Source organism: Triticum aestivum, chromosome 1B, assembly GCF_018294505.1.
Source record: "Triticum aestivum cultivar Chinese Spring chromosome 1B, IWGSC CS RefSeq v2.1, whole genome shotgun sequence".
Taxonomy (NCBI): Eukaryota; Viridiplantae; Streptophyta; class Magnoliopsida; order Poales; family Poaceae; genus Triticum; species Triticum aestivum.
Genome location: NC_057795.1, coordinates 423,964,047 through 423,989,361, shown reverse-complemented (window position 1 = coordinate 423,989,361; position 25,315 = coordinate 423,964,047). Strand labels below are relative to the sequence as shown.

At 47.8% G+C, this 25,315-nt stretch overlaps 1 protein-coding gene across 1 annotated transcript; it reads left to right on the top strand.

Annotated features, from left to right (window-relative positions):
• The first annotated feature begins 2,911 nt into the window (after window positions 1-2,911).
• On the top strand, window positions 2,912-5,085 carry LOC123128482 (protein ENL). Its single transcript, XM_044548498.1, has one exon. The coding sequence runs from the start codon at window positions 3,153-3,155 to the stop codon at window positions 4,590-4,592; it is 1,440 nt and encodes a 479-aa protein (XP_044404433.1). The 5' UTR covers window positions 2,912-3,152; the 3' UTR covers window positions 4,593-5,085.
• Window positions 5,086-25,315: the final 20,230 nt, after the last annotated feature.

Genomic DNA, 25,315 nt, shown 5'->3' with positions numbered 1-25,315 from the left:
TCATACACGTTTTAATTGTTATTGTAGCAAATACTAGATGTTTGTAATGTAGACAGTGGCTAAATGTTTTTTTTTTTGACAAAGGGTGAACTTGACTCAAAATGAAGCATCAAATTGATACAAATTCAATGAGCATACAACCGCCTCTGTATAAGTAAGATGCACACAACCAACATCAATGCACACACAAAAACTCGCCGGGAAATAGCAAAGTCACATAAGACCAAAGTTATGCCTAAGTGACGAAAAAAACCCGAAGCGAACAAATCCGCGATCGATAAACTATAACAATGACCATACCCGCACCGACCATCTCATAACACCATAAGGACTACGGTTCTTTAACAACAATATTTTCAGTAAGGGAGCGATGCTCGAGCACCATCATCACCATACCCAACCACCAAAGGTCAGACTCTAAGTTTTCACCATGAAAAACCAGCCTAAACATATCCAAGCAATGTCTTCAACAAGGAAACGATGCACAAACATCACGATTGTCATTCTTGGATATGCATCACAAGTGGGGTACTCGTGTCACACATAGGTTTTCACCTCGGAGTTCAAGACTGGGTACTCGAGAAGCACCACTATTGGAGTCAATCATATGTTCCCGCCACAACTTTTTCGGTCCTAGCAGCTGCATGTGATGGACTAGAAAACCTCCCACCGCCCACCGCCACTGTATAATCATACACTCTGCATCAAGTTGTCGTCAATAGATTACATCTCATCACCAAAAACAATCATCGGATCTGAAGAGAGGAATCCTCAAGAAGATCTTTCGGTGACCATCACAATCCACGGTAAGGCGGCCCCTGTAAACTGGAGTGCTCACCACACGGACAAACACTGACGACTGAGCACATCACTGTTGACTGTCACCTGGCCAAAGAGAGCCTTGTCCAGGCCTATAAACCCAAGGGCCGACATGACCGGATCTGGAGCACGAAAGATAAATTTGTCCAGCAGCGAAGAACCATGGCGCCGCAGCCAACCTGGCCACAACAACCACGGCCCGCAGCCCAGCCGCCACACACGCATGGATTTGTCCATCACATCACACCTACCCCACGCCTATGGCACAGCCTCGTCGCCATGCCACCGATAACTGTCACTGCGCCCCACACGAGGACGCCAAGAACAACCACCGACCGTCTGGACCCCGACCGAGTCTCGACGCGCCGCCCAAAGCTGTCGCCTTACAGATCGGAGGCTATCGCGAGAAGGCACCCCACCGCCGCCGTCGACCGTGCGGGCTTCGCCTGGCATCGTCCTCCGCCAGCGGCAAGGCGAGGAGTGGCTAAATGTATGTTAATGCAAAGAGATATTATTGGGAGATAGTTTTAGCGTTCGAGTAGAATGCGACCTCCAAAACCCTCTAAATAGTTTGGAGCTAGATTTTGAGAACAGATTTTTGAAGTTAATTTGGGGGTTCGATTGTAGATGCGCTTAGACCGATCTTATAGGATACACTTTACTGTATTTGTGTGCCAAATTCTTATCATCATATTATGCATAAGAGAATGGGAAACACTTGGCTTTAGCCGGGCGTCCGCCGCCTCGTTTGTGCGACATGTGTCTTGTGTAGGTTCACCTAGCTTTATCTCTTGCAGTTTTGCAACTGAGCTCTTGTTACGGTCTGCCCACCACAACAATCCGTATGTTGTATGATTTGTATCTGGCTGCCTCGAGGGTCGTCACCTCTCGTGTTCCTCCCAAGCTCCTGTTCTACACGATGTTCTACCTCTAATTTGCTCAACATCATTCATGTTGCAATAGTCCTTCCACAACATCATCTATGTTGCAAAAAAGTGAAGACGAAAAAATCTATGACACAATCTCTTTTGAATGTTTCTGCAGCATGAGCTTCGTTGCAAACAATTCTGCAACACTAACTTTGTTGCAATAATAAGAACGGGGCTAGGTCGTTGGATGAAACAGATCTAACGGCTGCTAAGGTGGTTGATCTTTTCAGATTATCCACCGGCGGACGGCGTAGCGCTGCCCTAAGAGAATTCATTTTCTTAATATATCAGTTGCATCAGGAAATGAGGAGAGTCTGCATAAACACGCTAAGGTTTCCCACCTTCTACCTGCTCCCGTCATTTTAGTTTGTAGGTTCTGCGCGTATGTCTAGGTTGTCAATTTTATCACCGCAATATAAACTATATAACACAAAAATTATACCGTTTGAAAATAGAACATCTGAAGTTTATAGTGATATGTTTTTTGTAATATATGACTGCTATTAGGTTGGTCAAATTAACGATCTAGGAATACGTGCACGCCATGTGAAATGAGAGAGAGAGAGAGTACTACACGATGTGCGAATGTATAACAACATGCCAAGTCATGACCTGCGTTCGTTTCTGCGCAATCCAACCTGAGAGACTCTTAAGGAAAGGAATGTACACGGCATCAGAGCAATGCTACACGTACGGGTAATTACGGGCAGAGATTAATTACAGGCTGATTTGGCTTAACAGAATTGGATAAAAGGAGAGTGAGGTGGGACCACCCCGGGTAGAAATCAGGGGGGGGGGGGGGCGAAGAGATTTAAGGAAAGGCTCCGTAAATGCCTGTAATCCTAGACGTACAGGTTCTTACAGGCATTTACGGAGCCTTTCCTTAAATCTCTTCGCCCCCCTGATTTCTACCCGGGGTGGTCCCACCTCACTCTCCTTTTATCCAATTCTGTTAAGCCAAATCAGCCTGTAATTAATCTCTGCCCGTAATTACCCGTACGTGTAGCATTGCTCCGGCATCATGCTAGTGGTAGCGTAGATTCGCCAATGGAAGAGTCGATTCCCCTGGACACGAAATTCCTCCCCTTTTGCCCGCCAAAATTCCTCTCTTCATCGCGAAGTAATAACACCCATCTCCATCTCGAACTACCAAGGAAGAACAAGAAAAAACACAGAAGATGCCATCTCGATCGATCGATCTCAACTCTAGTGAGTCATGGCAGCAGCGGCAGCGAGCTAGGCCGGTGGCCATAAAGCGAGCGAAAGGAATTTAGTCCGTGCGCCACCACCACGAGCTCGCAACTTTTACTTGGCGCCAAAAGCAGAGAGGCTCGGAGAAAAAGCTTTAAAGGGCGCGCCGCGGCATTGCCTCGTCTCCCTTTTCTCTTCTCTTTTCTTCTCGCGATGGCCGTGGTGCAGGCGGCGTCGGTGCTCGGGAGCTTCCCGTTCAGGGCGGCCGTGGTCGCGCTCTGCGTGTTGCTGCTCCCGCTCCTCCCGTCGCCACGGCCACCGGCGGCAGGGGAGGGGGACGGCGGCGGGGGCGGGGGTGGGGGGCAGGCGTTCTTGGCCAAGGTGTGGGAGCTGCTGCACCTGCTCTTCGTCGGCATCGCCGTGTCGTACGGGCTCTTCAGCCGGAGGAACGACGGTGGGGGGCGGGTCGAGAAGGATGCCGCCGCGGCCGGGAAGGCGGACGCGAGGTATGTCTCACGGATGTTCCAGGGCGACCTCGTGTTCGACGATGATGGCGACGACAGGGTGCCCGACAGCCCCGCTGGCGGCCAGGCGCGGTCTTGGAGCGCGCTGCACCACCCCGAGGAGCCTGTGGTCATGGTGGCGGCAGGCGGGGGCGGGCGGAATCACACCGCAGCCCAACAGGCGCCACTGTCGCTGCCCGTCCGGGCCCTGAGGCCGCAGGACTCCGGTGCGGCGGGACACGGCAACGGCGAGTCGCGTGCGCAGCCGCGCGCCCACGATACCGTGCTCCCTTCGCCGATCCCGTGGAGGTCACGGTCCGGGAGGTTCGACGCACCACTGACTCCGAGCAGCCCCTCTCCGTCGCCGAAGAAGCTGTCGCCCGCGTCGTCCATGTCCGACGAGACACTGGCCAAGGCTAGCGAGGAGCACGCCACCGTCCCCAAGCGGAGGAGCACGTATAAGTCTTCCATTTCCTCCCTACCGCCCCCGCCGCCTCCGCCACCGCCGCCGTTCCTTGTCCACGGTTACCACCCTGCGGCTGACCGCCGGACCACTGCGGCGAAGAGCTTCAAGGAGGAGCTGCAGGATCACAGCACAAGAGGCAGAGGAGATCACGATCATTACTCGCAGCAGAGTTTCAACAGTTCTTCTACTTACACCAACTCCTCGCCGGCGACTCCAAGAAGCTCTTTCGACGGCTCCTCCTCATCGCCGTCAGTCGGTAGATCAGTGAGAACAATCAGGCCAAGAGAAGCAATCCAGCCCAAAATACAAGAAGTGCCTGACGAAGACGAAGCCGGCAATGCACCGGATAGCTCGCATGGATCAGAAGAGCCATATGGATACAGAGAGTACCAAGCCGTCCCAAGGTTCCAGTACGAGAGGAGGAGCAGCGACCCAATCCTGGGCATAGTGGCGGTCTCCTCGGACGAGACCGAGAGCAGCGACGACGACGAGGACGGCGTTGGCGCGTACTCCACGAGGACGAACTCGCCGAGGGAGTCGCCGCCGACGCCGGAGGTGGACGAGAACGAGGTGGACAAGAAGGCGGAGGAGTTCATCGCCAGGTTCAGAGAGCAGATCAGGCTGCAGGGGATCGAGTCGATCAAGAAGTCCGCGGGACCCCGCGGCCTCAAGCACGGCAAGTAGCTCGCTCAGCTCGACTGGCTCGTCTCCGGTGCTCATCCGTCTCCGGCCGGCGATGGTTTTGCTAATTAAGCTTTTCGGTGAACTAGTAGCTAATGCTCAGAGATAACATACTACATCGCTATAGTATCAAGAACCACCTGTAAACATTCATATAGGTGATGAATGGGAGTGTATTGTGTTCGTGTCATGAACTCATGATCATGACATGCTGGTGTTTTTTGGGGGGTCATTAAGAGATCGATGATCCATCTCTAGGTTCATAATTAGGCTTTCGGCTGAATTGGTTTGCCCCAGTGACTGCCGGAGTAGCACTGTACCTTCTTCTCCAACTGACCACCTGTAGTATTCTCTATTTGGTCAGTAGTTCAGTTGAAGCTCACCTTTACAGCAGCATTCAGCTCAGCTTCAGATAGTGTGGAATCTGATCCTGCCACTGCTCTTTATCTCGCCGAATGAATTCTGATCCCTCGTTTGGATGGGTGGTCCAAAATTATCCAGTTGAGTTCACTGCAATCGACCTGTAATTAATTTTTAGTTGTTGTTGTTGTTGTTGTAATCGAACTACCTTTGCCATACCGAACGTACCCGATTCACTGATTCGTCACAAACTGCGCACCAGATTTATCGAGATACAAGAATGACTCATGTTCTATGTCTCGTCTTGCGAAAACATCCGATTTGGATAGATTTTACTCAATTTTAAACAAAATTGACAACTTTAAGTGAAATCATTTGGATTTTCCGTTTTTTACTTGGGTACATGGATTATACGTGCTGTTAGTATGGCAGCTAGTAGAAGTTGAGTACTAGTAGCTTGGATTTGGTTGTTGGGACTTGGAAGCACGCTAAGGTTAGTGCGTTGTTGACGCGTCACTGTCTAAGTATGCATCTGTTTCGGCATGCATGCCTTGTCATCCTGGCATCATGCTGAAACTGCTCCGCGGATAAGGTTTTATTCTGAACTTTGAAACAACATCTGCTAGCCTTTCTTTAACAGCATAATCCTGTAGTCGATCAGGTATCATTGCTAAGTCGTTCTACTAGTAGTGTTATTTAAAAACATCAGGGCGAAGCATCTCGCAATGGCTAGAGCTTAAAGAAGGCGATAGCTGTGGTATTCTATTCCGGAGGATTTAATGAGCGCATGTGCTGACAGGGCTCTCAAAAATTTGCAGGCAGAAAGTTGTGGCTGAGTGTCAGCGTCATGTGCTTGCCATTTCCAAGTTAAAGTGGCACGATTTGAGCGATGAAAGAATTCATTAGCAGCCGATACACAGAAATCGGATTACTCAGACAACTACTTTAAGGCATCTTTATACAAAGTTTAGTACAAAGTTGAGTCATCTATTTTAAAACGGAGGGAGTAATTTCAAAAACCTAGTCATAGTACAAACGTAGAAATACAATGCACACCCACCTCATTCATTCCTACACGGTTGAAGTTGAACCAAACTATGTTTGTTTGATTACACCATATAAGAAACAAAAGGTCCAAGAGGCTGGAGGCAATAGCGCCGCGCCGCACCGGGGCCAACCCGCCGGGCCTCCCCCCCCCACCCCCAGCGGATGACCCTCCCGCCACCGCTTCTCTCAAGATAGCATAAGTATTACGGTGGGTGAACAAATTACTGTCGAACAATTGATAGAAAAGCGAATAATTATGAGATTATTTAGGCATGATCATGTATATAGGCATCACGTCCGTGACAAGTAGATCGACTCCTGCCTGCATCTACTACTATTACTCCACACATCGACCGACTCCTGCCTGCATCTAGAGTATTAAGTTCATAAAGAACAGAGTAACGCATTAAAAAAGATGACATGATGTAGAGGGATAAACTCATGTAATATGATATAAACCCCATCTTTTTATCCTCGATGGCAACAATACAATACGTGCCTTGCTGCCCCTGCTGTCACTGGGAAAGGACACCACAAGATTGAACCCAAAGCTAAGCACCTCCCATTGCAAGAAAGATCAATCTAGTAGGCCAAACCAAACTGATAATTCGAAGAGACTTGCAAAGATAACTTAATCACACATAAAATAATTCAGAGGAGATTCAAATATTTCTCATAGATAAACTTGATCATAAACCCACAATTCATCGGATCTCGACAAACACACTGCAAAAAGAGTTACATCGAATAGATCTCCAAGAAGATCGAGGAGAACTTTGTATTGAGATTCAAAGAGAGAGAAGAAGCCATCTAGCTAATAACTATGGACCCGAAGGTCTGTGGTAAACTACTCACAACTCATCGGAAGGGCCTTGGAGATGATGTAGAGGCCCTCCATGGTCGATTCCCTCGCCGGTGGAGCGCTGGCGAAGGCTCCAAGATGGGATCTCGCGGATACAGAAGGTTGCTGCGGTGGAATTAGATTTTCGTGGTGCTCCTCAAAGGTTTCAGGGTACGTGGGTATATATAGGAGGAAGAAGTAGGTCGGTGGATGCTCGAGGGGCCCACGAGGGTGGGGGGTGCGCCGGGCACCCTCGTGGCCACCTCCTCTGTTGCTTGACGTCCACTCCAAGTCCCCTGGATCACGTTTGTTCCAAAAAGATCGCTCCCGAAGGTTTCATTCCGTCTGGACTCCGTTTGATATTCCTTTCCTTCGAAACACTGAAATAGGCAAAAAGCAGCAATTCGGGCTGGTCCTCCGGCTAGTAGGTTAGTCCCAAAAATGATATAAAAGTGTAGAGTAAAGCCCATAAACATCCAAAACGGGTAATATAGTAGCATAGAACAATCAAAAATTATAGATACGTTGGAGACGTATCAAGCATCCCCAAGCTTAATTCCTGCTCGTCCTCGAGTAGGTAAACGATAAAAACAGAATTTTTGATGTGGAATGCTACCTAGCATAATTCTCAATGTAATTTTTTTATTGTTGCATGAACGTTCAGATCCAAATGATTAAAAATAAAAGTTCATATTGACATAAGAAATATTAATACTTCAAGCATACTAACTAAGCAATCATGTCTTCTCAAAATAACATGGCATTAGAAGGTTCATCCCTACAAAATCATATAGTTAGGCTATGTTTCATTTTCATCACACAAAAATACTCCTATCAAGAACAATTCCGGTTTCAGCCAAGCAATTGGTTCATACTTTTTAACGCGCTTCAGCCTTTCTTAACTCTCACGCAATACATGAGCGTGAGCTATGGATATACCACTATGGGTGGAATAGAATATGATGATGGAGGTTGTGTGGAGAAGACAAAAAAGGAGAATGTCTCAAATTGACGAGGCTAATCAACGAGCTATGGAGATGCCCATCAATTGATGTCAACATGAGGAGTAGGGATTGCCATGCAACGGATGCACTAGAGCTATAAATGTATGAAAGCTCAACAAAAGAAACTAAGTGGGTGTGCATCCTACTTGCTTGCTCATGAAGACCTAGGGCATTTTGAGGAAGCCCATCGTAGGAATATACAAGCCAAGTTCTATAATGAAAAATTCCCACTAGTATATGAAAGTGACAACATAAAAGACTTTTTATATGAAGAACATGGTGCTACTTTGAAGCACACGTGTGGAAAACGATAGTAACATTGCCCGCCCCCTTTTTTTTCCTTTTTGGGCCTTTTTTGGCCTTTTTTTGGCCTTTCTTCCTTTTTTCTTTTCTTTTTTGGCCTTTTTTTTATTTGGGGACAATGCTCTAATAATGATGATCGTCACACTTCTATTTATTTACAACTCATGAATTACAACTCAAAACTAGAACAAGATATGACTCTATATGAATGCCTCCGGCGGCTTACCGGGATGGGCAATGAATCAAGAGTGACATGTATGAAAAATTATGCATGGTGGCTTTGCCACAAATACGATGTCAACTACATGATCATGCATGGAAATATGACAATGATGATATGTGTCATGATAAACGGAATGGTGGAAAGTTACATGGCAATATATCTCGGAATGGCTATGGAAATGCCATAATAGGTAGATATGGTGGCTGCTTTGAGGAAGATATAAGGAGGTTTATGTGTGATAGAGTGTATCGTATCACGGGTTTGGATGCATCGGCGAATTTTGCACCAACTCTCAAGGTGAGAAAGGGCAATGCACGGTACCAAAGAGGCTAGCAATGATGGAAGGGTAAGAGTGCGTATAATCCATGGACTCAACATTAGTCATAAAGAACTCGTATACTTATTGCAAAAGTTTTATTAGCCCTCGAAGAAAAGTACTACTACGCATGCTCCTAGGAGGGAGGTTGGTATGAGTTAACCATCGCGCACCCACGACCTCCACTCAAGTGAAGGCAATCAAAAGGGTACTCCATGCAATAAATTTGTTACACAACTTTTACCATACGTGCATGGTACGGGACTTGCCGACTTCAACACAAGTATTCTTTAAATTCATAATCACCCAACTAGCACGACTCTAATATCACCGCCTCCATATCTCAAAACAATTATCAAGTATCAAATTGATCATAGCATCCAATTCACTTCCTATGATAGTTTTTATTATACCCAACTTGGATGCCCATCATTCTAGGACCAATTTTATAACCATAGCAAATACCATGCTGTACTAAGAGACTCTCAAAATAATATAAGTGAAGCATGAGAGATCAACAATTTCTACAAAATCAAGCCACCGCCGTGCTCTAAAAAGTATAAGTGAAGCACTAGAGTAAAACTATCTAGCTCAAAAGATATAAGTGAAGCACATAGAGTATTCTAATAATTTCTAAATCAAGTGGGTTTCTCCCAAAAGGTGTGTACAGAAAGGATGATTGTGGTAATCTAAAAAGCAAAGACTAATATCATACAAGACGCTCCAAGCAAAACACATATCATGTGGCGAATAAAAATATAGCTCCAAGTAAAGTTACCGATAGACGAAGACGAAAGAGGGGATGCCTTCCGGGGCATCCCCAAGCTTAGGCTTTTGGTTACCCTTGAATATCTTGGGGTTCCATGGGCATCCCCAAGCTTAGGCTCTTTCCACTCCTTATTCCATAGTCCATCAAATCTTTACCCAAAACTTGAAAACTTCACAACACAAAAACTCAACAGGAAATCTCATAAGCTCCGTTAGTGCAAGAAAGAAAAACCACCACATAAGGTACTGTAATGAACTCATTCTTTATTTATATTGGTGTTAAACCTACTGTATTCCAACTTCTCTATGGTTCATACCCACCGATACTAGCCATAGATGCATCAAAATAAGCAAACAACACACGAAAAACATAACAGTTTGTAGAAATCTGTAACTCTCGAATACTTTTGGAACTCTAAAACTCCTACCAAAATAGGAAGCCCTGGGCAATTTGTCTATTGATCTACAGCAAAAATAATCAACGCAAAAGCACTTTTCTGTGAATTACTAAAATTATTTTCGTGCGTGCAAAGTTTCTGTTTTTCAGCATAATCAAATTAACTAACACCATAGGTTATCCTATAGGTTCTACTTGGCACAAACACTAATTAAAACATGAAAACACATGTAAACAGAAGCTAGATGAAAAATTTATTACTAAACAGAAGCAAAAACAAGAAAACAAAAATAAAATTGGGTTGCCTCCCAACTAGCGCTATCGTTTAACGCCCCTAGCTAGGCATAAAAGCGAGGATAGATCTAAGTAGTGCCATCTTGGGCACTCAATTCTTCAATAGAGCACTTATAATCCTTAGGAGTTTCTTTCTTTTTAGCAATAACTAAACTCCTAGGCAAGAAATCAAGAAATTCGTTTGTAGCAAAAGGTTCCTTTATGATAGAGAGACAATTGGGGTGAACACTTATTGATTTGAGATCCGCATTTTCCTTACTAGAAGATTCACCCTTATTTTTAGGAACATAAATAAATTTGGTAGTTTTGGTAGGAGGTGTTGGAGTGTTTTTCACGGAGGAAAATGCAGAACCTAAATTAGTAATAATATCTTCAAGTTTACCGATTCTTGAAGAATCTAGATTTATTCTTTCGTTAACTATGGGTAATTTGGTTGTTGATCTTTTTATCCAAATTTTCAATCAATTCAATAGTGGCAACTTTATTTTCAATAATTTCAAGCCTTTGCATCACATGTTCTAGAGTTAAAACAGTCCCATTAACCAAGAGAGGAGGTGGACCAAACAAATCCAACATAGCATTATAAGAATCAAAGGTATGACTATCCAAAAAATTCCCTCCGGTAATGGTATCAAGAATGCATCTATTCCAAGGAGTAATGCCTACATAAAATTGCGAAGAAGAACAGAAGTAGAAAGCTTCCTAGTAGATCTATTTTGAGCATTGCAAATTCTATGCCAAGCATCTTTTAGATTTTCTCCCTCCCTTTGCTTAAAATTAAGAATTTCATGTTCGGGAGTAATAATGAGGATAGGAGGACTAGCCATGACGACAAACACAGAAAAGACAAGAGAAAAAAAGAGGAGATTGGAAAAGAGAGGGCGAATAAAACGACAAGGGTGAAGTGGGGGAGAGGAAAACGAGAGGCAAATGGCAAATAATGTAATGCGAGGGAGATGAGTTTGTAATGGGTACTTGGTATGTCTTGACTTGAGCGAAGACCTCCCCGACAACGGCGCCAGAAATTCTTCTTGCTACGTCTTGAGCTTGCGTTGGTTTTCCTTGAAGAGGAAAGGGTGATGCAGCAAAGTAGCGTAAGTATTTCCCTCAGTTTTTGAGAACCAAGGTATCAATCCAGTAGGAGGCTCCTCAGAAGTCCCACGCACCTACACAAACAAACAAGAACCCTGCAACCAACACAATAAAGGGGTTGTCTATCCCTTCACAGCCACTTGCGAAAGTGAGATCTGATAGAGATAATATGATAAGATAAATATTTTTGGTATTTTTATGATATAGATGGGAAAAGTAAAGATGCAAATAAAAGTAGATGGTAAACTTATATGATAAAAGATATACCCGAGGGCCATAGGTTTCACTAGTGGCTTCTCTCAAGATAGCATAAGTATTACGGTGGGTGAACAAATTACTGTCGAGCAATTGATAGAAAAGCGAATAATTATGAGATTATTTAGGCATGATCATGTATATAGGCATCACGTCCGTGACAAGTAGATCGACTCCTGCCTGCATCTACTACTATTACTCCACACATCGACCGACTCCTGCCTACATCTAGAGTATTAAGTTCATAAAGAACAGAGTAACGCATTAAGAAAGATGACATGATGTAGAGGGATAAACTCATGCAATATGATATAAACCCCATCTTTTTATCCTCAATGGCAACAATACAATACGTGCCTTGCTGCCCCTGCGGTCACTGGGAAAGGACACCGCAAGATTGAACCCAAAGCTAAGCACTTCTCCCATTGCAAGAAAGATCAATCCAGTAGGCCAAACCAAACTGATAATTCGAAGAGACTTGCAAAGATAACTTAATCACACATAAAAGAATTCATAGGAGATTCAAATATTTCTCATAGATAAACTTGATCATAAACCCACAATTCATCGGATCTCGACAAACACACCGCAAAAAGAGTTACATCGAATAGATCTCCAAGAAGATCGAGGAGAACTTTGTATTGAGATTCAAAGAGAGAGAAGAAGCCATCTAGCTAATAACTATGGACCCGAAGGTCTGTGGTAAACTACTCACAACTCATAGGAAGGGCCTTGGAGATGATGCAGAGGCCCTCCATGGTTGATTCTCTCCAAGATGGGATCTCGCACATACAGAAGGTTGCGGCGGTGGAATTAGGTTTTCGTGGTGCCCCTCGAAGGTTTCAGGGTACGTTGGTATATATAGGAGGAATAAGTAGGTCGGTGGACGCTCGAGGAGCCCACGAGGGTGGGGGGCACGCCCACCCCCAGGGGGCGCACCAGGCAGCCTCATGGGCGCCTCCTCTGTTGCTTGACGTCCACTCCAAGTCCCCTGGATCACGTTTGTTCCAAAAAGATCGCTCCCGAAGGTTTCATTCCGTTTGGACTCCGTTTGATATTACTTTCCTTCGAAACACTGAAATAGGCAAAAAAATAGCAATTCGGGCTGGGCCTCCGGTTAGTAGGTTAGTCCCAAAAATTATATAAAAGTGTAGAGTAAAACCCATAAACATCCAAAACGAGTAATATAATAGCATGGAACAATAAAAAATTATAGATACGTTGGAGACGTACCAACAGGACCCCGACCGATCGAGCCGGTTGGGGCTGGATGAACAGGACCCCGTGGAGGGCTGGATGAACAGGACGACCCCATGGTGGAGGGCTGGTTGAACAGTAGATGGTGGAGGGCTGGATGAACAGTAGCCCGTGGAGGGGTGGTTGAACAGGAGCCCGTGGAGAGGGATGGTTGAATAGTAGCCGGTGGAGTAGCGCGCGGTGAAGGCTGGATGAACAGGAGGCCGTGGATGAACAGTCACAGGTGGAGGCTGGAGGAGGTCGACGGTGGATGAACAGTAGCCTGTGGAGGCTGGAGGAGGTCGACGGTGGAGATGAACAGTATCCCGTGGAGTCCCGTTTTGCGGTACGCCACACCCCTCATGATGAACATGACCCCCGTTTCGACCGTAGCGCTCCAACACAAGTCCGTTTCCTCCGTTTTGCGGTACGCCACACCCCTCCCGATCAACAGGACCCCATTTCGACCGTAGGAGGTCCAACACAAGTCCGTTTCCTCCATTTTGCGGTACGCCAGACCCCTCCCGATGAACAAGATCCCGTTTCGAACGTGGCCGGTCGAACACAATGTTGTTTCCTCTGTTGTGCGGTACGCCAGGCCTTGTTTCCATCGGTTGTTCCGTCCATGCCCTCCCAATGAACACGACGACGCATTCCGTTCTGACCCAGCCGGTTGGCTCCCCATGAACACGACGACGACATTGTTTCTCCGTTTCGACCTAGCCATGTCCACGAGCCCTAGCCATACATATGCGTGAGTAGGTGTTCGAGACCCCGTCCGTATGTACGTACGTGACCATATTTACTTTCTTGCACCCTGGTCAATGTACGTACGTGTACATGCTACGTGCGCGCCTCTACTATGACACGTGCGCGCCTCTACTACGACACGTGCGTGCCTCTACATCGACCAGTATGTACGTACACGTTCACGACCAGAATGACAATGCTACGTACGCTTTGACCAGGTGGGTCCCGACTGTCAGGAACTTCCTTGCGTGCGAAGATGTAGCTGGTGGGTCCCAGCAGTCAGGGGGTGAATCTTTTTTTGCTCGTGCGAAGATGTAGCTGGTGGGTCCCAGCAGTCAGGGGGGAAAGGTTTTTTTCGTGAAATACGGTGGCCCGTCTGGTGGGTCCCTACTGTCAGGTGGAGGAATAATTATCTTGCGCGTAATAAGGAGGCACTTCCTTGTGGCCGCCTTGGACCCAACTGTTAGCCTCTCCATGTACAGTACTCTTTCGATAGAAGTCGGTCCTTGACCATGTTGACCACGCCGCGCCGAGAGCACCAGGGCGGTGGACGACGGCGAGGCCTAGGAGGCCTAGGAAGGGGATGACGCGGAGCCGGGGAAGACGCGACAGTGGAAGCCCGCGCGGAGAGGATTACGAGGGTTCACTGGTTGGACTGTGGTGTGAGGCTGCCGTTGTCGCAGGGCCTGGCCAGCGGTGGGAACAGTAGGGGGCGGTGAGGCCTCCGCGGCAGCACAGCCGACCACGGGAGGCAGGAGCATGCGGCACAACTGACGCTGCTTTGGGTGACTGGAGCAAGAAGACGAGAGGTTGAAGAAGCACTATGGCCGTTGGATGGACATCGCACGGTCAATGGAGCTAGAATCGTTCATATTGACTAAGTTGACAAAGCCCTCCGTCCCCGTCAACTTAGGCCTTGTACAATGGAAGGTGCTTAGGGAAGGTGCTTAGAGAAATAAACCAGTCTTTCTTAAGCACAGGTGCTTATTTGTACAGGATAGACACTTAACTAAGCGCCCCTCCTGTAGAAATAGGCACCGGTGCTTCAGAAAAACCCGATTTATTTTTCTAAGCATCTCCCTAAGCACCTACCATTGTACAAGGCCTTAGTAGGCCCACAAGTCAATCTCCCACGAAGGAGGGTCCCAGATAGCAGGGGGAGTATTCATTTTTTTGTGCGTAATAAGGAGGCACTTTCGGTGGGTCCGAGCTGACAGAGGGGGGACGTTTCCCTCCTGACTGCTGTTGGATGGACATCGTACGATCACTGCAGCTAGAATCCTTTATATTGACTAAGTTGACAAAGCCCTTGGTATGCGTCAACTTAGTAGGCCCACAGGTCAGCCTCCGAAATGGTACGCCCCAGATGTCAGGGGGAGGAATCATTTTTTGGGCGGTCGAAGCTAGAATATCAGAGATTGAGGAAGAAGCACGACATCCTATGGATAGACATCCAACGGCCACTGCTGCGAGAACCGTGTGTTGACTATAATAAGTTGACAAAGCCTTGCATACGCGTCAACTTCTTTTTTTAGGGGACACGTCAACTTAGTAGGCCCACAAGTGTGTGGCAGAGAACTTATAGCCCATTTGCGATTTGTAAGAATGTACAACCCATTTTTGAATTCTAATGGAATTTACTACAACCCATTTACAGTTTGTTAAAAGTACAACCCATTTTCTAGCTAGGCCAACGATTAATAATTTTAACCAACCGTTCAAGACAGAATTCAATAAAATTTCCCACATTTTGATGGGATCCGAAATATTTTTATCCCAAAATTTCTAGTCAGATTAAATATAAATTTGTATTACATAAAAATCTAACGAAACATTGCGCGTGCAATAATTAAAAATTAAGATTTTCAAAATCCATAAATAATATTTTATAAACTAATTTTGTGTTTGGTGCATTTTTTTATAGTTACTACCCAGTTTTTATAATTACAACCCATTTATTATTTTTTAAAGCCTATTTTCCTGTTAAGCCTAATGCATCCCTCCTAGGAAAGATTTGCAGCCCAGCGGAGCGGAGAATAACAAGTTGACATTGCCTAGGTATTCCTCAAAAAAAAGTATAGCTGGGCTAGCCATTTTCATCTTGAGAAAATTAATATCTGGGCTTGATATTTGGCCTGGGCTAGACGGGCGACAGCCCGCCCAGTTAATACCCTGCTCTCCTCTGAACAACAACGAAAACATCGCCAAGAAAAACTCTACAGTGCTCACGCCTCAAAAACACAAATACTGCTCGAGCTGCTTGGTCCCGGCTGTCGGCCGCACCTTGTGCAATTCTCTCGTTTATATTGACTGCATAGGTTGACAATGGTGTGGGACCGTGATGTCAGGAAACCAGGAGGAAGCAAAAAAAATATAGTTGTACATAATAAGGAGGCACTTGCGTACGCACAGCTATGGTCCTAGTGGGTCCCTACTGTCATCCAGTCAAAATAAAGTCATCTCCTGGATCCTCATGTTCGTAAACCATGTTAACAATGCTCGGCGCCACAGCGAGCGCAACAACTCGAAGGACGACGAAGAGGGCCTCGCAGGCCCTACGGATGGTCTGATACAGCGCCTGCTGCTCATTCAGGAAGCCAGGATCATCGGACTCCTATGAGCACCTTCGAGAGACTGAGACGGCATGAAACGGTAAGGCCGCGCTTGGGAGCTCTGGTTTATTTCACACATGTATTAAGATACAAGTGTAATTTACTCGTCATTGGAAACAACGCGTAAAATACAGGCGTAATGAAACCAAGGGCCTGAGGTCTGTAAGTAAAACTGGCGGGTTACACGTGTAATTTGAGAGACCAGTGTATATTTTACTAGTCGAAATCGACCAACCAAGCGCTTCGCCCGAGACCATCTGCTTTTATTTACAAGCGTCAGTTTTACAAGCGGTTTTGGTTGGAAAACGATGATCCAATTGAGGGAGTGCTTGATTAGGGGGTCCTCAAACAGCCGGACTATTGGACTATGAAGGTACAAGATTGATGACTTCGTCCCATGTCCGGGTGGGACTCTCCTTTGCGTGGAAGGCAAGCTTGGCAATTCGGATATATAGATCTCCTTCTCTGTAGCCGACTCTGTGTAACCCTATTCCCCTCCAATGTCTATATAAACCGGAGGGTTTAGTCCATAGGACAACAACAATCATAATCATAGGCTAGCTTCTAGGGTTTAACCTCTACGATCTCATGATAGATCAACTCCTGTAATACTCATATCATCAAGATCAATCAAGCAGGAAGTAGGGTATTACCTCCATTGAGAGGGCCCGAACCTGGGTAAACATTGTGTCCCCAGCCTCCTGTTACCATTATCCTTAGATGCACAGTTCGGGACCCCCTACCCGAGATCCGCCGGTTTTGACACCGACATTGGTGCTTTCATTGAGAGTTCCACTGTGTCGTCACGGTAAGGCTTGATGGCTCCTTCAAACATCCACAATGATGCAATCTAGGGTGAGGATTTCCTCCCCAGATAGATCTTCGTATTCTGCGGCTTCGCACTGTGGGCCAACTCGGTTGGCCGTCTGGAGCAAATCAATAGCTACGCCCCTGGCCATCAGGCCAGGTTTGGAAGCTTGAACTACACCGCCGACATCCACGGAGACTTGATCTTCGACGGATTCGAACCCACGACAGGTGCACCGTACGGTCATGATGAGCATGGCTTAGACCTGCCATCGGACGGTGCTCAGGAAACCACACCTGCAGCTGCCCTGGCCTTAGATCCTGAGCAGATCATGCCATTCGAGGATGGGTGGATAGACCTCACCGCGGAGGCCGCACACTCTTCGGCAATAGAGCCGAACACAGACTTCGCCTCCAATGAGGTCTGTGTCATCGGACCCTCGGACTCTTCTCTGGCCATAGGCTTCGAACCGTGTACATCCGTGCCTATCGAATCGGATTGGGCACCGATCATGGAGTTTACCTCCGCAGATATCTTTCAGCACTCACCCTTGGGCGACGTGCTAAATTCACTGAAATCTCTCTCCCTGTCAGGTGACTCTTGGCCGAACTATGTCCAGCTTGAGTGGGAAGCGAACGACGAAGAAATTCGTTCCCCACCCACCACCCACTTAATAGCCACTGTCGACGACTTAACCAGCATGCTTGATTTTGACTCCGAAGATATCGACGGTATGGACGACGATGCAGGAGAAGAACAGGAACCACCGCCCATAGGGCGCTGTATAGCCACCTCATCATATATATATATATATATATATATATATATATATATATGGTGGACACGCCCAAAGAAAGCAACGGCGACGAGGCAACGGAGGATAATCCCCTCGAGAAGCAATCTAAGCGCCGGCGGCGCCGCTCTAAGCCCCGCCATAGCAAAAATGGCGATACCAGCATAAGAGACAATAGCACTCCGGATGGTGCCGAAGACGAAAACAATCCCGCCCAGCCAAGCTTCGAGCAAGCCGGACAGGAAGATGGGCAAGTAGCCCTGATAAACTGGCAATGGATGGAGACTCGGAGGATGATAATTACATGCCCCTCTCCGAAGATGAGGTGAGCCTTAGCGACGAAGAATTCATCGTGCCTGAGGACCCCGACGAGCAGGAGCGCTTCAAGCGCCGGCTTATAGCCACTCCAAAAATCCTGAAGAAAAAGCAGCAACAGCTTCAAGCTGATCAAAATCTGCTAACTGATAGATGGACCGAGGTCCTGGCAGCCGAGGAATACGGACTCGAGCGCCCAACCAAAAGTTACCCAAAGCGCAGGTTGCCCGAAGTCCAGCCCGCACCCCGTCGCCAAACAAGCAAAAACACGAAGGCCCGGGGCTACACGCATGACCTGCAAGACAAATTGGAAAACAAAGGAGGATAGTCAAGATTGATCTACGGATCACGGGGACGCGCCCCAACGCGTGATGATGACTGTCACGCCAGATATAGTAAAAACAAATCCGGCCGGGCCGAATACAACATACCAGACTCATTTGAACTGCGTCGTGATGTAGCTCGGCATAGAGGCGCCGCACACCCCCTATGCTGCACTGACGAAGTAATGGATCATGAATCCCCAGAAGGGTTTAAACCCGTAAATATCGAGCCCTACGATGGGACTACAGACCCCGCGGTATGGATAGAAGGTTTCTTTCTCCATATTCATTTGGTCCGCGGGGATGATCAACACGCCATCAAGTACCTCCCACTAAAACTCAAGGGACCGGCTCGGCATTGGCTGAATGGTTTGCCGGCAAACTCCATTGGAAGTTGGGAAAACCTGGTAGATGCATTCCTAGATAACTTCCAGGGCACTTATGTGCGACCACCGGATGCTGATGATTTAAGTCACATAACCCAACAACCCGAAGAGTCAGCCAGGAAATTCTGGACTAGGTTCCTAACTAAAAAGAACTAAATTGTCAACTGTCCAGATGTCGAAGCCCTAGCGGCCTTTAAGCATAACATCCATGATGAGTGGCTTGCCCGACATCTGGCCAAGAAAAGCCGAAGTCCATGGCAGCCCTGACGACACTCATGACCCGCTTTGGTGCGGGCGAGGATAGCTGGTTGGCTCGCAGCAACAACACAACAAGCAATCCTGGCACATCAGAGGCCAGAGATAGCAACGGCAAGCCCCGACGCAACAAACACAAGCGTCGCAAAAATGGTGATAACACCGAAGACACGAGATTCAATGCCGGATTCAGTGGCTCTACGTCCGGTCAGCGGAAAAAGCCATTTAAAAAGAACAATTCGGGCCCATCCAGTCTGGACCGCATACTCGACCGTCCATGCCAAATTCATGGCACCCTAGGAACACCAGCCAATCATACCAACAGAGAATGCTGGGTCTTCAAACAAGCCGTCAGGTCAGGTGCCGAAAACAAGGAGAAGGGGTCTCAAAGTTATGATGACGACGAGGAGCCCCGATCACCAAACACAGGAGGGCAAAATAAATTTCCCCCACAAATCAAAATGGTGAATATGATAAACGCCACTCACATTCCCAAGCTGGAACGGATGTGCACTCTTAGGGATGTCGACTTAACGGAGCCAGTCGCCCCACAATATAAACTATGGCCGATCACTTTTGACCGTACGGATCGTCCGGCCAATACCAATCAGGGCAATTCAGCCGCACTAGTCCTTGACCCAATAATTAACGGATTCCACCTCACACGAGTCCTTATGGATGAAGGCAACAGTCTAAACCTATTGTATCAGGACACAATGCGCAAGATGGGTATTGATCTTTCGATGATCAAGCCCACTAAAACCACCTTGAAAGGTGTTATACCAGGTGTGGAGGCCCATTGTACAGGCTTCATCACTCTGGAGGTAGTCTTCGGATCACCGGACAATTACCGTACCGAAGAGTTAATCTTCGACATCGTCCCTTTTCGCAGTAATTATCATGCACTGCTCGGACGAACCGCGTTTGCTCGATTCAACGCGGTGGCACATTATGCCTATCGAAAGCTCAAGATGCCCGGTCCATGCAGCATCATAACAGTTAATGGCAAGGCCGAACTCCCCCTCTGTGCCGAAGAGCATACCGCCGCCTAAACAGCAGAAGCAACGAGTGGCATCTTTCAATCAAACCTCGAGTCAATGGCCAAGCTCCCGGACACCGTCAACGGAGTCCGAACTACTTCACGCCAGCATAGCCCGGCTCGTCCGGGGCTCAACTAAAACACTCCGGCAGTAAACGGAGGCAAAGCTAGGATAGGCCACACACTGCAGCTCAACCGCTCCGTGGCACACAAACGTTTGTTGCATTTTCTTTGCAGGTTCACTTTTGCGTAGGCTAGGACTGGCGACATGGAAATAGCTTGAACGCATAAGGGAATCCTTAGATAATCCCCTCGATGACCATCCAGCTACATTCCGGATCCGCACACAGCCTCCTCCCGCCTGGTCTCAGCAGGTTCTAAAGTCATGTTTGTTTTTATCACATTACCTGTACTCATACGCATCGACGTGTTATTCAATTACAACATGTTGCTTTATATGACGCTTATCTGCTGATTATTTCTTATTGACACTTTTTTCAAATGGTATCTGTACATCGCGATATGCCTTAATATGCCAGGGGCTTCATTGTACCCACAATACGACAATAAAGTCCGAACACCTTCACGGTCGTTCGGCACCCCAAACTTATAGCATTATATGCATCAGCTCCGAATCATGTCTTGGGTCAATAGTTGGGTTTGCCCGGCTCCCATGTTTTGCTGCCTTACGTTCCGCTATATCGGCTAAGGCGGCACAGGGAGAACTACTGCGATTGTGTCCCGGTTCTTCCGGACGAGCGCCTCAGTAGAGAAAGCCGAAAACTGACTGTCATGATACTGCGAGAGCTGGTCAGCTATTCGAGAGGTTGTAAAATATTTAAGGATTTCTTCCGCATTATGCCATAACTAATGCAACGTGCGATGGATCGGCTTTTCTTCCGATCAGGTGCTTATAGATCCCCTCGTGCGTTCTTCCGAACACCAGGGGCTGCGCCTACCTTCCTTTTGTCAAACTTCTATGGCTAAGTGAGAGTGATAAATCCTTTTAGTCCGATTTCTTGGTTCGTTGCGCTGAACACCTCCTTCAAGGACCAAAAACTGGGATAAAGAGTGCTTAGGTTTATCCTGAACACCCCCGTACTTCCTACATGGGGGCAGAAGCCGCCGACTAACCAACTCTCAGGATTAATATATAAAACGGCCGCACAGGAGGAAAAACTTTCAAATAACATGCAATCAATAATAGAAACAACCTTGTTTAACATTACAAAGGACAACATGACTATATTCATGGAAATATAATGTCCTTGGTGCATTGCTCCGCCGCAAGGCGGGATCCTTTCAGGACACTATCATAATATAACTCAGGCTTGTAGTGATCCTTCCCCTCCGGCGGTCCCTCGGTCATCAGCTTTTCAGCGTCCATCTTCCCCCAGTGCACCTTCGCGCGGGCAAAGGCCATTCGTGCACCCTCCATATAGACCGACCGATTGATGACATCAAGTTGAGGGCATGCACTCACAAGCCGCTTCACGAGCCCGAAGTAGCTGCTTGGAATCGGCTCGGCAGGCCATAACTGGATAATTAAATCCTTCATGGCTAGTTCGGTTGCCTTATGCAGTTTGGTCAGCTGCTTCAGCTGATCGGCAAAGGGCACTCGATACACCGGCGCCAAATACTGTGACCAAAAGAGCTTCTTTGCGGTGCTCCTCTCTTCGGCTCGATAGAATTGTGCGGCATCAGATATGCTGCATGGAAGCTCCGCAAATACCCCTGGAGAAATCCGAATTCAAATTAGTAAACGTGATTTTCTCCCTTCAAATACCTACTTTGCATAGAAAAAGCTTTACCAGCCACGATCTTCCTCACCTCCTGTATTTCCTGCAGGGCGCCTTGGGCTTCCCCCCGGGCATCACGTGCGGCTTGATGACCCTGGGCGAGTTTGGACTCTTTCTCCGTTAAACTCTGCTCCAAGGTCTCGCATTTCTTCACAGCCTCTTGAAGCTCTTGCTCAGCTTCAATAACCTTGGCCTCGTGCTTCTCACGAAGAGCCTGCTCTGCGGCTACCTTCTTCTCGGCTTCGACCACAACCTTCTTAAGAGCCTCATTTTCGGCCGTCGCCCTTAGAGCATATCATAAAAATATTTTTCATCATATTAACTTATTCATTCGTGCTAATGTGAACAAGGTTTTTGCATACCTTGGTTATCCTCCAACTGTTTCTTCACTCGGCTGAGTTCTTCTCCGGCCTGCTCCAGACTCTGCTTCAGTCCGGAGACTTCCATAGTATGAGAGGCAGCAGTCTCTATAGATGCCTACTTATAAAATAAAAAGAGGGAGAGATGCCATAAAGTGAGTCTCCTGCGAACATATATTTGATCCTGTGTCCGGCTCCTTCTTTTACCAAACAGTGTATCAGGGGCTACTACCTATACTATGACACTCTCCAAAACCTCACAAAACATACCTCAAAGCCCGTTATAAGGCTGATGCAGGCTTCATTCAGTCCACTCTCAACGGACTGAATCTTCTCGATCACCGCACCCATAAGGGCATGATGTTCGTCGACGATGGAGGCGCTCTTTAGCGCCGCTGATAAAGTATCCGACACCTCTGGTTGGAAAGAGGTTGCCGGTGGAACGGGCACACCCCCTCCAGCCGAGGGGGCTGCCTTCCTATTTCTGGAGCCGTACCGGTCTCTGGAATTGCGTCCGGCAGGGGCCCGAATTCAAGATAGCCCCCGCCATCGACATCCATGGGAGCCTTTTCTCCCGTATGTCCGGCCCCTGAAGTTTGACCTTCTGGCACCGCCTTGACGATCTTCCCCCTCCTCCTTGGCCCGGGTCCCTCTAGGACGATACCTCGGCATCGTTCACGTGTTTTGGGGAGGGGTCCTTCGAGGGTGTCCCGCTGTCCATAGCATGCGAGCCCAGTAAATCCTCCGATGAGGATTGTTCGGTGCGGGACCTCGCCGGACTACAAAAAAGTATGGCTCAATGATTAAAACGTCAAGCCGTAGTAAGTCTGGATGCATAAACATGTTCGGATCTTATACACTCACGAGTTCACCAGGGGCTGGGCCCTGGGATCCCACTCCGGGCTGCTGTCGGTAGCGGCGGTGGACTCCTCCGGAAGGGGATTTTTTCCCTTCTTAGGCGACTCGGCCTCCAAGGATGTGGAGGCCGTCCTTTTCTTTCTTCCCCTCATTGGAGATCGGTCTTCCTCCTCTTCCTCGACCTCTCCGGAGGAAGAGCGGGCATCGGAGTCTTCGAATATTGTGTCCAAAGTGCCACGGCGACGAAGGCTGCCTCCTGGTCTTTTTGGCCTCCTTCTCGGCCTTCTTCTTCGGCGCCTTGTAAGGCGCCAGGACCAGCATCTTCGTCAGAAGTGGGCCGGCCGGTTCTTTCGGCAGCGGGGCCGTATAGTAGATCCGCCCCACCTTCTTCGTCCAGCCCTAGGAGAGTTGTGGAAAACACATTAAGCATTTCCCTTGGGTTATGTGAATGGAACGTATGACTTGCCAACATATGATGACTTACCGAACTTGCAGGGCGGGACAGTTGGTACCCGCGGTCCTCGGCTGAGTCCGGCCATGATTTGTCGGACTTGAAAAGCACCTTCTAGATGTCTTTGTGCGAGGAGCCAAAGAGCTCTAGCAGGGTCTGGTGCTTGGCCGGGTCGAATTCCCATAAATTGCAAGCCCGATGTTGGCAAGGAAGGATCCGGTGAACTAACATCACCTAGACTACATTGACAAGTTTGATATTCTTGTCTTCCATATCCTTGACGCGCGTCTGGAGCACCGACATTTCGTCGGGCGAAGACCAGTTCAGGCCCTTCTTGGGCTAGGACGTAAGCCGCAGGGGAGCTCTGGATCGGAATTCGGGTGATGCGGCCCATTGTGGGTCGCGCGGCTTAGTGACATAGAACCACTGCTGTTGCCACCCTTTGACGGAGTCATTGAAAGTACCTGATGGCCATGTGACATTGGGAATCTTGCTCACCATGGCACCTCCGCACTCGGCGTGCTCGCCGCTCACTACCTTGGGCTTCACATTAAAAATCTTCAGCCATAAGCCGAAGTGTGGTGAGATGCGGAGAAAGGCCTCGCACATGACAATAAATGTCGAGATGTTGAGGAAGGAATTTGGGGATAGATCATGAAAATCTAACCCGTAGTTGTACATGATGCTGCAAACGAATGGGTGGAGGGGAAACCCCAGCCCGCGGACAAAATGAGGGAGGAATACAACCCTCTCGTGGGGTTCAGGGGTTAGTATGATCTGTCCCGCCGTCAGGAGGCGATGGCTGATTTTCTTGGTCAGATACCCGGCCTCCCGAAGCTTTTTGATATCCTTCTCCCGTATGGTAGAGGCCATCCACTTGCCTCCTGCTCCAGATCCAGACATTTTCGGAGGGCCCTGGTGGGCGGATAAGACAAACGCTTGGGCGCTAGAGCTCAAGCGAGAGAGAATGGATAAGTAGAGAAAGAAGAAGGAGTGGGTGAAAAAGGGGAGTCCTTATCTCCTTATAAACGTAGCAGTGATCATGCGCCTCCCCACTTGCCCAGTAAACTCGCTTATTTCCCAAGCGCCGCGTTGATGGCGCGGTTGGGTTACCCACACCCGTATTGATGGAATCCTGTGATAAGGGGACACGATCTCTGCTTCGACAAGACGTGCTAAGGAAACCGCCTCGCAATATGTGCAGTAGCTGGTTGAGAAAAACGGTTCGAATGATGACCGGGTCATGGCGTGATGTCATGCTGTGAAAAGTTGTCAGCATATTGGATTTGTGGAATATTGCACTCTCTACGGTGGTATGTGGAATTCGTTTTGCAGAGCCGGACACGATCCTTGTGTTCAAAATCTTCTATGGAGTATTCGGAGAAGGAACCCACCTTGCAATGCCGAAGACAATCTGCGCGCCAGACTCATCGTCATTGAAGCCTGGTTCAGGGGCTATTGAGGGAGTCCTGGATTAGGGGGTCCCTGGACAGCCGGACTATGTACTTGTGTCAGACTATTGGACTATGAAGATACAAGATTGAAGACTTCCTCCCGTGTCCGGGTGAGACTCTCCTTTGCGTGGAAGGCAAGCTTGGCAATTCGGATATATAGATCTCCTTCTCTGTAACCAACTCTGTGTAACCCTAGCCCCCTCCAGTGTCTATATAAACCGGAGGGTTTAGTCCGTAGGACAACAACAAGCATAATCATAGGCTAACTTGTAGGGTTTAGCCTCTACGATCTCATGGTAGATCAACTCTTGTAATACTCATATCATCAAGATCAATCAAGCAGGAAGTAGGGTATTACCTCCATCGAGAGGGCCCGAACCTGGGTAAA

What these genes read in the sequence shown, in the direction of transcription:
- LOC123128482 (XM_044548498.1), top strand. Translation starts at nt 3,153, where the DNA reads ATGGCCGTGGTGCAGGCGGCGTCGGTGCTCGGGAGCTTCCCGTTCAGG.